The following is a 12,536-nucleotide window of genomic DNA, read 5'->3' as shown; positions in this document are numbered from 1 at the left end:
CTACCTTTTACCTATCCGGTCCCTAAGCCTTATCTTCTCATCTGCAGAATGGACCTATCCGGTCCCTAAGCCTTACCTTCTCATCTGCAGAATGGGGACACTAATAACATCCACCTTTAGACTGCAGTGAGATGTAGTAAACAATGCATAGAAAATGCTTAGCAAAAACAAACTGAGGTGGTGATAGCTCAGTGATTAAGAGGGGATTATGGACATTGGGGAAGGTATGTGCTTTGGTGAGTGCTGTGAAGTGTGTAAACCTGGTGATTCACAGACCTGTACCCCTGGGGATAAAAATATATGTTTATAAAAAATAAAAAATTAATAATTCAAAAAAAAAAAGAAAATGCTTAGCAAGATTCCTGATGCATTGGGAGCTTTTAATAACTGGCAGCTATTATTATTAACAAAAATTAGATACTTGGCTCAACAGTATAGTGGCAAAGCTCAGGGCTCAACAGGAAGTTGTTTTCCCTTTCAAGTGATTATTTGATAAATGCCATTTGTTCCTTTGAGATAGGAGTCCAAGTCAAATGAAGGTACTGGATAGAGATGCAAAAATAGGAAGATGATCCTAGCCCAGTGAGATCCCTCAAACCCCTTCCCCATTCAGGGCCCTGAGATCACCAGCGCCTGGAAGCCCATGTTTTTGCAGCTGGTGGAGGAAGGATCCAGGGCTTCACCCCTTGAGAATCCTCCTTGCGTCTGCTGGGATGCCTCAATGACAAGAATAACAAGGCGTCCCACAGAAGTTGTTACAAGCAAGGCACTGTCCTGGGTGGTTTACGCTCTAGAAAGCGTACACAAAGTCATCATCATGAGGGCTTTGCTTCAAGCGCTTGGATCCGAACCCAAACAATGTGGTTCCAGAGTCCATGCTCTTAATCACTGAGCTATCACCGCCTCTCAAAACACAGAGAAGAGAAACTAGTCTCGAGCCTTTATGCTTCAGGGGTTTTCACGCTCCTTCACTAAGCGAGGATGCAGACAGCTTCCTTCTGAGATCTCTCTCACCTCCCCACCTCAGACTGAACTAACCTCTCTCCACACGGCTCTTGGAAGACTTGGTCTAACCTCGCAGTATGGGATTTTCCATGGTGCAGCCCCCAAGCCCAGCACGGAGCTGTCACAGAGCAAGTACTCTGCAGGGGGCTGGCTGGAGAAATGCACGAGATGACGATTCACCATGAGCTAGGTCTACATGTCACAAATCACTCGATCTCCCAGGTCACGGGTCTCACTTTGGAGAGACATGTCCGCCTGTGCACCATTAGCCGATGTAATGGCCACCATTCATCCATCACTTTACACACTTAACTTTGCGCTTCTTCACATAGCCCTGTTTTTAGATGACAGATGTGGGGCTGATGAGTAAATGCAGTCAGAGAGTAGATGAACTACTTAGCTCTCTTTGGGTCCTTGGTGTTTGTCTTAACACTTGGAGATGGGTGAATTCCTTGTGGCCTCTCCTCAGAGCACTGAAGCCTCAGAGAATGGAGTCCTTGGATATTATGATCTAATGGGAAAAGTGTCCTACTGGATGCCCGCAGATTAGAGACCCCTCCACTTTCCAGCACTCAGTGTACAGGAAAGCAGGAGAGCCTAGAGGAAACCAATGTAGACCCAACTGCTTTGATCCTCACAACACCCACTAGGAATTAGTGTTTTCCAGAAAGAGACACTGTATTGCACAGTTGAAAGCATGCAGAGTCCCCCAGCTGATAAGTAGAAAGCAATGATGCAAATTCTAGGGCTTCCTGACCACAAAGCTGGAAAACGTTCCTCTGCACTGAGACCTTCACAAAGGTTGGATCATAAGCCTCCCGCTGCCATGTCTGTGTGCAGTTTTCTCATGTGTTTGTCTCCCTCTGACCTTGGCCTCGTGCCCAGCACTTCAGCAGGCACTCACATATGCCAGCTGTCACTTCTCCTCTTCATCCTTCCTTCTTCACACCCTTCCTTCATCGTGGGGACTTCCTTTCTTGGCTATAAGACCTTGGGTCACATTGGAACAAGAGACCTGCTCCGTGTCAGTCCTTCCTTGCACATGTGCTTTGGAGGCTGAAAACCTGCATCCCCAGAGACAACATGCCCCTGCTTTTCCCTTTGCTGGGCTCTACTGCGCGTCAGCTGTGGGCTGCGGGAAGAAGATAGGCAGGCTTCCCTGGTTACCTTTGTGGTCTGGCAGTGGGAAAGGAACGTGACCTTGGCAAAGGGGTCTGAGAGTCCATTGCTGTCGGCTGCGATGAGGCCCCGGGCTTGGTACATGTGAGCTCTCAGCTGAAAGACATGCCGGGCTGTGGACAAATAGTGGAAAAGGACAGGCATCAGTGGGCTTTTACCAGCAGTGAGTGGGAACGAGTGTCTGTGTGCCTTGTGCACCTAGACACAGACTAGGAGCATCACCGGCCTCTGAGACTGAAGTGGAAGCAGTTAGGAAAGGGGCCGTCTATTTATGGGGTACTTCGGGGCCATGCATTGTTCTTGGCACTTTTACTACATCGTGGGTTTTAATCTTCATAACAACCCTGTGATTATATGTATAATTATCCCCATAGATGTATGAGGCAAATGGCTGCAGAAGTCTTCCAAATTTGCAGAGTTATGAAATGCCAAGGCCTGGATTTCAGTTCTGTCAGATTCCAAAATCACCTTCTCTCTCCAAAACACCACATTTTATGTTTTCATAATTTTCCTGGTTTCCACCGGCACGTGCACTCGTGTGTGTGTGTGTTTAAGAAAGGGGGCTGAGTTTGCTAAGTTCTTTATAGATTTTGGACACTAGGGGAGACAAACCATAAGTGACTCTTAATCTCACAAAACAAACTGAGGGTTGCTGGGGGGAGGGGGTTTGGGAGAAGGGGGTGGTATTATGGACATTGGGGAGGGTATGTGCTTTGGTGAGTGCTGTGAAGTGTGTAAACCTGGTGATTCACAGACCTGTGAATTTTTTTACCCCTGGGGATAAAAATATATGTTTATAAAAAAATTAAAAAAAAAAAAGAAAGAAAGGGGGCTGATCCCCTAATACTCTTGCTTCAGCAAGCTCTTGAGTAAGCCACTCAGCCATTCTTCCATTCAGCCAGCCGATGTCATCTTGAGTGCCTACTGTGTACACGGTGCAGTCTGGTCTACTGATTCCGAAGTGGCTAAGACAGCCCCTGCCCTTGGGGAGTACCAGGGAGGAGGCAGCAGATAAGACAAGCACCTATACCCCGGGGACAGGAGGCCATGGACTAGCGTCCTGTGAGAAAACCAGCAGGGTACATGGACGTGAAAGGTGGGAGTGAGCACATCTGTTGACAGGACAGGAGCAGAGTAAGTGCAGGTAAGTGCAGACCAGGGTTCAGTGAGGGCAGGAGTGTCCCAAGTGAGAGCTGACTGACATATTCCTGGGCTTCTGTGTATTTGTAAGGCCTCTCTTATTTTTTATGTCCCCTTACTCCTTTTTAACCCCTTTCCCACTCCTATTCCTTGTCTCCCACAAAGGCTACATTTTACTGCATTCAGGGTATCAGTGTTTTGCACTGATGTGGGGACTGGGATACAGGAACTCTCACATACCACTTTGACTAGGTCTACTTGGTTAAATTAAGGGGGCAAATACTGCCCCCCACCCCTGCTGTGCCTCCCCTAGGCTTAGGTCACACAGATCTATGCATGGACTCAAACAAAGTTATTACCCTTCTCTGTGTCTTGTTTCCTCGCCTGTAAAATGGGGGTAATGATAATTCTTCATAGGGTTGACATGGGAGATCTAAGGACTAAAAATGGTGCCTGAACCATGGGAAGAAATGGTGTGAAGATGCTGCAGAGGCTGTTACTGATTATTGTCATGTGACCTGTGATGCTGGCAGCTGGGGGCCACCTGGGCATCCCTCAGAGCCCTCTGCTACAGCTTCGCAGGCAGCACACCACACAACTCTAGGGGGCGCCATTTCTTTAGTTGAGGTTTTTGTTTTTCTGAAGCCTCTTACCAGCTCCGTACCTTAGACTATCTTAATAAAGTCAGCTTCCTCTTCGCTCTCACAGTTTGGTGGCCCACTTCTTGCATTATAGCTCACTTTCCACTTGTGGTTAGTAGAGACAAGTCTGATTGCCCCCACTGGAGGGCCAGATGACCCCTCTTTCATCTCTGCATCCCCCACTAGTTTTCCCACCGCGCCTGCCATATGCAGGTGCAAATTAATTATTGGTTGATGGCTATTTTCTGAAGTACAAAATGGGTGAAGAAATAAAATTCTCCAGTAGGTGTGGAGGGCAACCAAAGCCATCAAAGCCAGTGCACGGCAGAGAAAGTTTATTAGGTCACTCCATGAAAATAACACACCGTGGAGGATCAGAAAGCTTTGGAAAAAAATCTTTCCTCTCCTTTGAATAGTTAGTAGCTGGGACAGGAAATAGGTCCAGGTATCTTGGATCTCTAGAGATAGTATCTACAGAAATAACAAGCTAACTTGACATGGGTGTCTTTCACTCAAAGACGAAAACTCTTTAAAGGCAGGATGGAAAAGAGGGACAATGAAGCAGGGTTTGGAGAAGCTGACTTCATCATTCACTAGTCACGTGATCTTGGGCAATTGCTAAGCATTTCTGATACATCCCTTCTCCCTCTGTAAAATGAAGAAACTACCCAGGGCTGACGTGACAAATAAATTCAATGTAATGTATAAAGTAGAGGGCCTGATCCTTGGCACCTAGTAGGGGCTATGCATTTTCCAAAAAGACAGGGCTGAACTCCTTGCTTTTATGCACTGCCACTGGCACAGCAGCCATGAGCTGAACCGTTGGATAAATATCCCCAGGACCATGTCTTTTCTAACTATTGAGCCACTTAGAGTCCACTGGCAGTCAAGGTCAACCAACATCAGAGGAGTCTTGTGTTAACACAGAACTTGTGGATAGTTCTCCTGTGCTTCCAGCACTGGCTCAATGCAAAACCTATCCTCAGCTGAAGTGAAGGTGTAACTGCAGTCTACTCTGAATGCAGCAGTGAAAATCCTGCAAATTGAAGCCATTTGGAAACAGAACACAAATTGAAACTGTAAAGCATTAATATTTATAATAAAATCCTAAATTATATGAAAATGTAAATAATGGCACTCATAGAAAATATCTACATAGAAGAAAGGATTATATAAATCATGCTAAATTTCTAAAAGTGACCATGTCAAGATCCAAGTTGAAGAAACACAAGTGACCCCAGTGATACCCAGTTCCCACTGGGTTGTTACTGGTAAATGCAAATGCCTGTGGTTTATAGGTCAAAACCCTAGCACCACACATCACATCAAAGCAAAAACTTGCTGATGTTTTTAAAAGACATCTTCTGCTTCCATTGCAAATTCAATCTATAGAATCTGTCTACAAAGAAACTCAAACTGCATGCATTCTCTACATTAGTAGAAAAACATAAACTTTTGCTCCAGATGTATTTAATGACTTTACTTTGTTCTTTTGAGATGGGACATTGAAAGGTGAGGAAGAAAATTCAGAAACTGTATTTTTAAAAGGCTAATAAGTTGATCCTAAAAGAATATGCCTAATAGCTCATGCGTGCCACCGTCCTCGCTGTTTTCTCAGAAGTCCATAGGAGCCATGTAATGACTGCTTTGCCCAGTGGGGCATCATACCTTGGTAGAGCAGGTTGGCTGGGGGTTGATCAGGGCCAGCCACTTTGGAGGACGTTTCTGCTTCATAGCCTTCTGGCAAGTTGTCCAACATGGCACTGGAGTGTTGGGTGGAGCCGAGCCACAGGTACACATCGACCTTTGCTTGCACCGTCCAACCAGCCGGCCGTTTTCCAGGAAGCTGGGAAAATGTTACAAGGAAGACCACTTCATTAGTAGGAGCCTCACTCTTTGAGAAAAAAGGTCCAGTGGATCTGGTGTTCAGAGAGCAGGTCTCAGTACCTAATCTTACATCAAAATAACACCAATGACCCTAGTTGCCACCATATACCATTCTAGAGGTGGATCCAGGTTTAATGGGGCCTGAAGCTTAAACAGGCACCACCAAGCCCTGGATCATTTGAATCTACCAGGAAGGTATGATTATTGCCCCCTGTTTTATGTAGAGGAAACTCAGGCTCAGAGAGGTTAAAGAAGTTCCCTAAGATCACTCAGCTCTCACGTGACAGAGCCAGCACCAAAACCCAGGGAGATATTTCTAGAGCTAGACACCAGTCTCTGTACCTCCAGAGCTTGCCTCGTCACACACCGAGTTGAAACCTCCCTTCCCAGAACTCTCAGACACCTGGAATTCCAACCACAGCTTCTCCCTCTTGGCTTCATTCAGAAGGATTCAAGCGCTTCTTCCATAGTTCAGGTCTCTGTGTGCTTGAAGGGACCCACCTGCCCTACTGTGTCCTTCCTTCCTGGCTAAGCATCTCTAGTCCCTTCATCCCTTGTTCATGTGGCATGCTTTCAAATTCCCTTTCCACCCTGCATTCTCTTCTTTGATTTTTTTGTTTGGTTTTGTTTACAGATTTTATTTATTTATTTGAGAGAGAGAGAGAGAGAGAGAGAGAGAATGTGTGTGTGTACAAGCCGGGGGAGCTTCAGGGCAGAGGGAGAAGCAGGCTCCCTGCTGAGCAGGGACACCCCCCCCCATGTGGGTGGGGGTCTCAATCCCAGGACCCCAAGATCATGACCTGAGCCAAAGGCAGACGATTAACTGACTGAGCCACCTAGTCATGCCCCCATTCTCTCCCTTGAATGTACTCAGATTTGGATTTCCATTCATGTTTGTTTGAATCTGTGTGTTTACATGTGTCTTCGTGTGAGTGGTATGAGTGTGTGCATATACCGATGCCTGTGTTTTCAAGATGTGCAGGCTATAGCTCAAGGCAGTGTGGCTTCTTTATTTCTTAGTCACCAGGATTAGGGGACGCCTTCCCCCAACTGAGGAGTCGCAAACCCCAGACTTGGCTGTGCTCAGGATTGCTGGCAAGACTTTCATTCTGAGAGTAACTACCTCTCCAGAATTTGTTGACTCGGCTAAGTGTCTCTTAGTGTTTCTACGGATTTCCTATCAGTATTTTCCCCTTCCTTCCACACCACTTCTTTTCCAGAAGAGAATCACAAAATCCTACATGAGAGGCTACAGCTTGATCTGACAGTTTCCAAGGCACCTGTGGAGAGCACCCGAGTCCAAAATTGAGCACAGTTGTTTACCTTTCTATCTTTACCCTGTGGGTCCCCTAAATGGATTTTCAGCAGCTCAATTCAGCAACCGCCTGAAGTGCCATTAAGCCCTACTGAGACAGTGGGGTCAGGAGGGAATCACAATGACCGAGACACACTTCCAGGCCCTCCTTTATTAGCTCACATCTAGACAAGGATGTTGCCTTTTATTCATTTATTCAAGGATAAGGTCAAGGGTAAGAGAAAAGGCTAAGGGAGCAGAGAAGTAGGAGCAGGTGTTTTCATCTTTTCTTTGTGAGTCAACTATTTGGCTGGGCTTTAATGGGTACTTCCAGAGTTGGACCAGTAGAGAAGGCATCCCAGGAAGAGGGAAGGCTTGAACAGAGAGACACAGGGGAGGGAACTAACAGTGGAGCGGAGGCTCAGTGCTGACTCTGCGCCAGGAGGGGATTTGCTAAAAGCTTTCAGAGAAGAAAGAGAATGACACAGACAAGGATGAGGGACCCTGCTCATTGTGTGGGCAAGAGATGGTAATTCATACAAACTGAAGTTAGAAAGACAGGGTGTGCTCGCCTTGTAGAGGTTTCAGTCTGTGGCAAGACCCAGTCGCCACTTTGTGCTGATCCTAGGGAAGCTGGATTCAAAGTTGGGGTCCTGAGAAGTGATGGGACTCAGGAGATGGGATTCAGATGGAGGTGAGTTGGAGCAGGGGGACTTCACGCAGGCAGAGAGGAAAGGAAGGTGGAGAGCCACCCTCCCACTGGGCTCTGAGTATGTCCAGTTCCTTGCACACATAGTTTCCTTTTGGTCATGAATGTCCTTTCCTGCCCTATGGCCACTGGGGGTACAGTGGGGATGAGACTGAAGTGGGATGGCTCTCTTCTTTCGGTGGGTGGATCAGGCTGAGCGCAGCAAATTTTGTTCCAAAGAGTCCATCCTGTTCACTAAAACATTATAGTATATTTAAATTAGAAAACAAGAAAGATCATGGAACCAGAAACCATGATTTACTATTACAATTTACTATTTATTTGGCCATGTGACTTCAGATGAGGCAATTTGATTTCCTCTAGATTAATATTCCCCAAACTGGGCCCCTCGTGAAAGGCATTTCCTAACATCTGTAAATAACTATTCTAGATGAGTAACATTGGCAAGCGTGGGTTGTAAAGGTTAGAGATGTTTTCTGACTGCAGAACTTCTGGGAACCCTTCACTGGTAAGGGGTACTGTGAGACCCTGGGGAAGGGGGGGCACCTGCAACCTTTCAGACGGGTTTAAACATGGAAGCTCATGGGGCCACCCAAAGGCCAGCTGTCCCACAGCATAAACTTGGAGGAATCTCCAGCCTGGAGATTTTGGAGGGTTGCACTCTCTGCTCTGTCTTGCTGTGTTTTTAATTCTCAGCTAAGAAGCCAGAGTGAGTAGTAGGTGGGCGCACATTTTGCCTCCCTGGGGCTGCTCTTGCTTTTTTCAGACTCACCAAGAGAAGGACATAACGAGAGGTGGAGAGAGGGAAGAAAAAGCACGGGTGATGATCAAAACTGGACTGAAAATAGTTTTGCTGAATCATCTCACCAAGATGGGTCATCAAGCCAGAGCAATTGAATTCAACAAAATTTAAAAAGCCATCACCTAAAGTAATCCCGGTGGCAAAAGGAAAATACAGACAGATGTAAGCTGAGGCTAGGGACGGAGGGCCTCAATTCTCAGTTATGTCTGTCCTCAGGCTTCCTGTGACTGCTGTTCTTTGTTCTAATTTTAAATAAAGTCAGCATACTTCCAAATACTTAGGAAGAAGGAACTTTACACTGATTTTCTAGTATTTTTAGCATGGAGCCTTCTCAAACGATTTGCTATTTTTAAGACAAATGTTGCTTGTAACCCCAGAATTCCTTGGATGGAGAAAGTTGAAGAGAAACCTTAACATTTGTGATAAATAGCAACAGGGAACTTTTTTTTTCTTTTTTTCAGTTACAGCTTCACAGGGATCAGTTTAAGATTCACATTACACACTTGATAGAAAACAACACACAGAGCCGCAAATACTTCACTGGATACAAAGGGGCACACAATTCCAGAAAGGGACTCTAGATATCAGATGGTCATTTGTTTGAATGCCAACATTTATTGAGGGGTTAATCCGGATGATGTTCACTCTGCCTGCTTTATGGGCAATTACACACCTTACCCTCAGCATCGTCTCCATTTGCTGGAGGAAGAATAGGAAACACAGAGATGTTAAGTAACTTGCCCAAGGTCACACAGCTTGTAAATATTAAACCCAGAATTCTGGAATAGGTTAAACTGCGCTCCCCTTAAATTCAGACATGAAAGTCCTAACCCCCAATACTTTAGAATGTGACCTTGTTTGGAAATAGGGTCATGGCAGATACAGTTGACATGAAGTCAAACTAGAGTATGGTTCTATCTTTTTCCCTAAGATTTCATTTTTTTAAAATTTAATTTCTTTTCAGTGTAACAGAATTCATTGTTTATGCACCACACCCAGTGCTCCATGCAATCCGTGCCCTCCCTAATACCCACCACCAGGTTTCCCCAACCTCCTACCCTCCACCCCTTCAAAACCCTCAGATTGTTTTTCAGAGTCCATAGTCTTTCATGGTTCATCTCCCCCTCCAATTTCCCTCAACTCCCTTCTCACTTATTTGTGGAGCATAAGAAATAACATGCAGGACATGGGGAGATGGAGAGGAGAATGGAGTTCTTACAAAAAGGACTTCATGTGAAGAGACACACCCTAGGGAGAACACAGTGTAGAGTTTGGAGTTATGATCCCATAAGGCAAGGAACTACCAGAAGCTAGAACAGGTGCTTCCCTAGAACTTCCAGAGGGAGAATGGCTCTGCCCATACCTGAATGTCAGAATTGGAAGATAATACATTTCTGTTGTTTAAGGCACTTACTGGTCCTTTGTTACAGCAGCCCTGATAAGCCAACACAAATTTCCACCTGGATTCACTTCATTTCAAAGCCCAAGCATTAAATCATTATCCCCTAATGCCTCTTCTGTCTGCCACATTTAACAATCACATCTAAGGTAGACTCTAATATTTGGATGGCACTTGGGGACTATCTAATCTAGCTGCCCACTGACATGTTTATATCAAGGGGACAGAGAACAAATATGGACCTCTATAGAGGGCGCATTTCCTTGTCACAGCTATCACCAGGCTTGGTTCTGTCCTCTGGAAACAAACACACATACTCAATTATCATCCATGTGCTTGCCCTACAGACACTTAAAAGCTCTATCGTGTTGTCAAGTCTTGTCAGTTAAGCATTATCTCTTCACCCATTCTTCATATGGCATGGTTAGTGAGCCTCTTCACACTGTCTCTGAGGCAGTAGAACGTAATTATGTTATAGCAAGAAATCAGAACTACAATTGCCAGGAAAGTCAATGATGAGTTGGGAAGAGTTAATCAGTCAAATTACACATTCTTGTCAGTCACTAGTGAGTGGTGAGCCTCTTCTGGACCATTCCTCCTCCAGATTTGCCTGAGTCTACTTCCGAGATATAAATTTGTAGTAGAAGTAAAATACCCAGGGTCTCTAAGAAAGGCTCAGAGTTTGATTTAGAGTCAGCAGCAGCAACCTCCTGGAGATTGTTTCTATGGTTGTCCATTCATGAGGCATCAAGGGAGGCATCTGGTGACCTGTCTTCATGAAGGGTGCATGGACCCAAGAGGAAATTTCACAGTTGAAGCCCCACGAGGAATACCAAGCTACCAGTTCTGTGAAATACAAACCTTTTCTCCTGTAATTTATTTTTAAAATACAAATGAATTCATATGAAAAGATGCATTGGACAAATTACACAAGAGAAAAGGTAGAGAGAAAACTAATAGAAAAATGTTTGTTTCTCCTAGTAATCAAAGAAATAAAAATTAAAGCAATCTTAAGGTACACCACCTAGATTTAAAAAAAAAAAAAAAAAGAAAGAAAACCTTTATATGAGCCTGTTGACATATTAATTGGAAAACTGAAAAATATTCAGTCTTAGGATGGTCTACCAAATCACAGTTAGAATCAAGAGGGGGCTAGGTGTTTCAGTGGTCTGTCCTCAGATCTTTGAAAGTTTGGGGGGAAGAGTCAGAGATATGGACACATACTAGGAATGCTGAGAGACTCAGGAAAAACAGAGATTTCTTGCATTTGAGTCAAAAATAGTACAGACTTACTTTGAGGAAATGAGTTTTGATCTTCGCACAGTGTTTTCCCATCTGCTCCCTGTTGGGGGAATAGAGCAGGTCTTTGGAGGGGATGCGGGCATATGCCACTTTCTTGTTGTTGCTAAGCATCCAGATGAAGACATCGGGGATGGTGTGCTGTGGCTGTGGGAACAGAGGGGAATGGGTTTGATGGGTGGGTGCTTAACAAGTACCCTTCCAGTGTTCTCCTATCCTGAAAGAGTCCCCCTCTGTAAAACACATTCTGTGACTTAAACCATCTAGTCACTTAAACATCCACGAAAGTAAGCAAGTATAACTTCTTGGAGAAAAACTATGTCATGACACAAGTACATGTAAACTCCATACCCCAACTGTGCTATGGTCCTTTAAGTATACGCAAGTTGGACCCACGATGTGGCATCTCTAGTGGCCTACTTATCTCCCATCTATGGAACAAAATATCTTCCCCTTTGGTTTTGCTTTTTTGTAATCACGTAATGATTCATCCTCAATCATTGGTCCTCTTTTTTTTTTTTTAATTTTTTTTCACTTATTTATTTTCAGCATAACAGTATCATTATTTTTTCACCACACCCAGTGCTCCAAGCAATCCGTGCCCTCTATAATACCCACCACCTGGTACCCTGACCTCCCACCCCCCCCCCCCCGCTACTTCAAACCCCTCAGATTGTTTTTCAATCATTGGTCCTCTTAAAAGTCAGGTAACATTCCAGAATATTCAAATGAAAAAGAAAAAAAAATCCATGCATGTCTTTGAATGTCTTTCTATTTACTTATCAGGAAGGAAAAACAATTCTACAAGGAACTTTTGACCTATAATATGGTTACTAAGTATCTCACTTCCATTTTAGGTGGTTATTCAGGAGAAACTCGACTAAATAGCACATAAAATTCTACTTTAAAATTGACCTAATCAGGGGCGCCTGGGTGGCTCAGTGGGTTAAGCCGCTGCCTTCGGCTCAGGTCATGATCCCAGGGTCCTGGGATCGAGCCCCGAATCAGGCTCTCTGCTCAGCAGGGAGCCTGCTTCCTCCTCTCTCTCTGCCTGCCTCTCTGCCTGCTTGTGATCTCTGTCTGTCAAATAAATAAATAAAATCTTTTAAAAAAAATAATAAAATTGACCTAATCAAGACAGGAATTGCAGAATTCCCTGTCAAGAGGCCCATTATGTTATG

The 12,536-nt window shown here is 44.8% G+C and overlaps 1 protein-coding gene across 1 annotated transcript in view; it reads right to left on the bottom strand.

Moving 5' to 3' along the window:
• The window catches only part of FER1L6 (fer-1 like family member 6), a 111,688-nt gene that overhangs the window by 57,033 nt on the left and 42,119 nt on the right, over positions 1 to 12,536 (bottom strand). Inside the window, exons 17-19 of the mRNA XM_004743522.3 lie at positions 11,350 to 11,502; positions 5,634 to 5,811; positions 2,173 to 2,297 (exon numbers count right to left, since the gene is read on the bottom strand). Coding sequence (XP_004743579.3) covers positions 2,173 to 2,297; positions 5,634 to 5,811; positions 11,350 to 11,502 — 456 coding nt within the window. The remainder of the gene's footprint in view (positions 1 to 2,172; positions 2,298 to 5,633; positions 5,812 to 11,349; positions 11,503 to 12,536) is intronic.

Source organism: Mustela putorius, unplaced genomic scaffold (genome assembly GCF_011764305.1).
Source record: "Mustela putorius furo isolate JIRA1106 unplaced genomic scaffold, ASM1176430v1.1 tig00000228_pilon_pilon_pilon, whole genome shotgun sequence".
Taxonomy (NCBI): domain Eukaryota; kingdom Metazoa; phylum Chordata; class Mammalia; order Carnivora; family Mustelidae; genus Mustela; species Mustela putorius.
The sequence above is the reverse complement of the archived record's forward strand: the minus strand, read 5'-3'. Positions and strand labels throughout refer to the sequence as shown.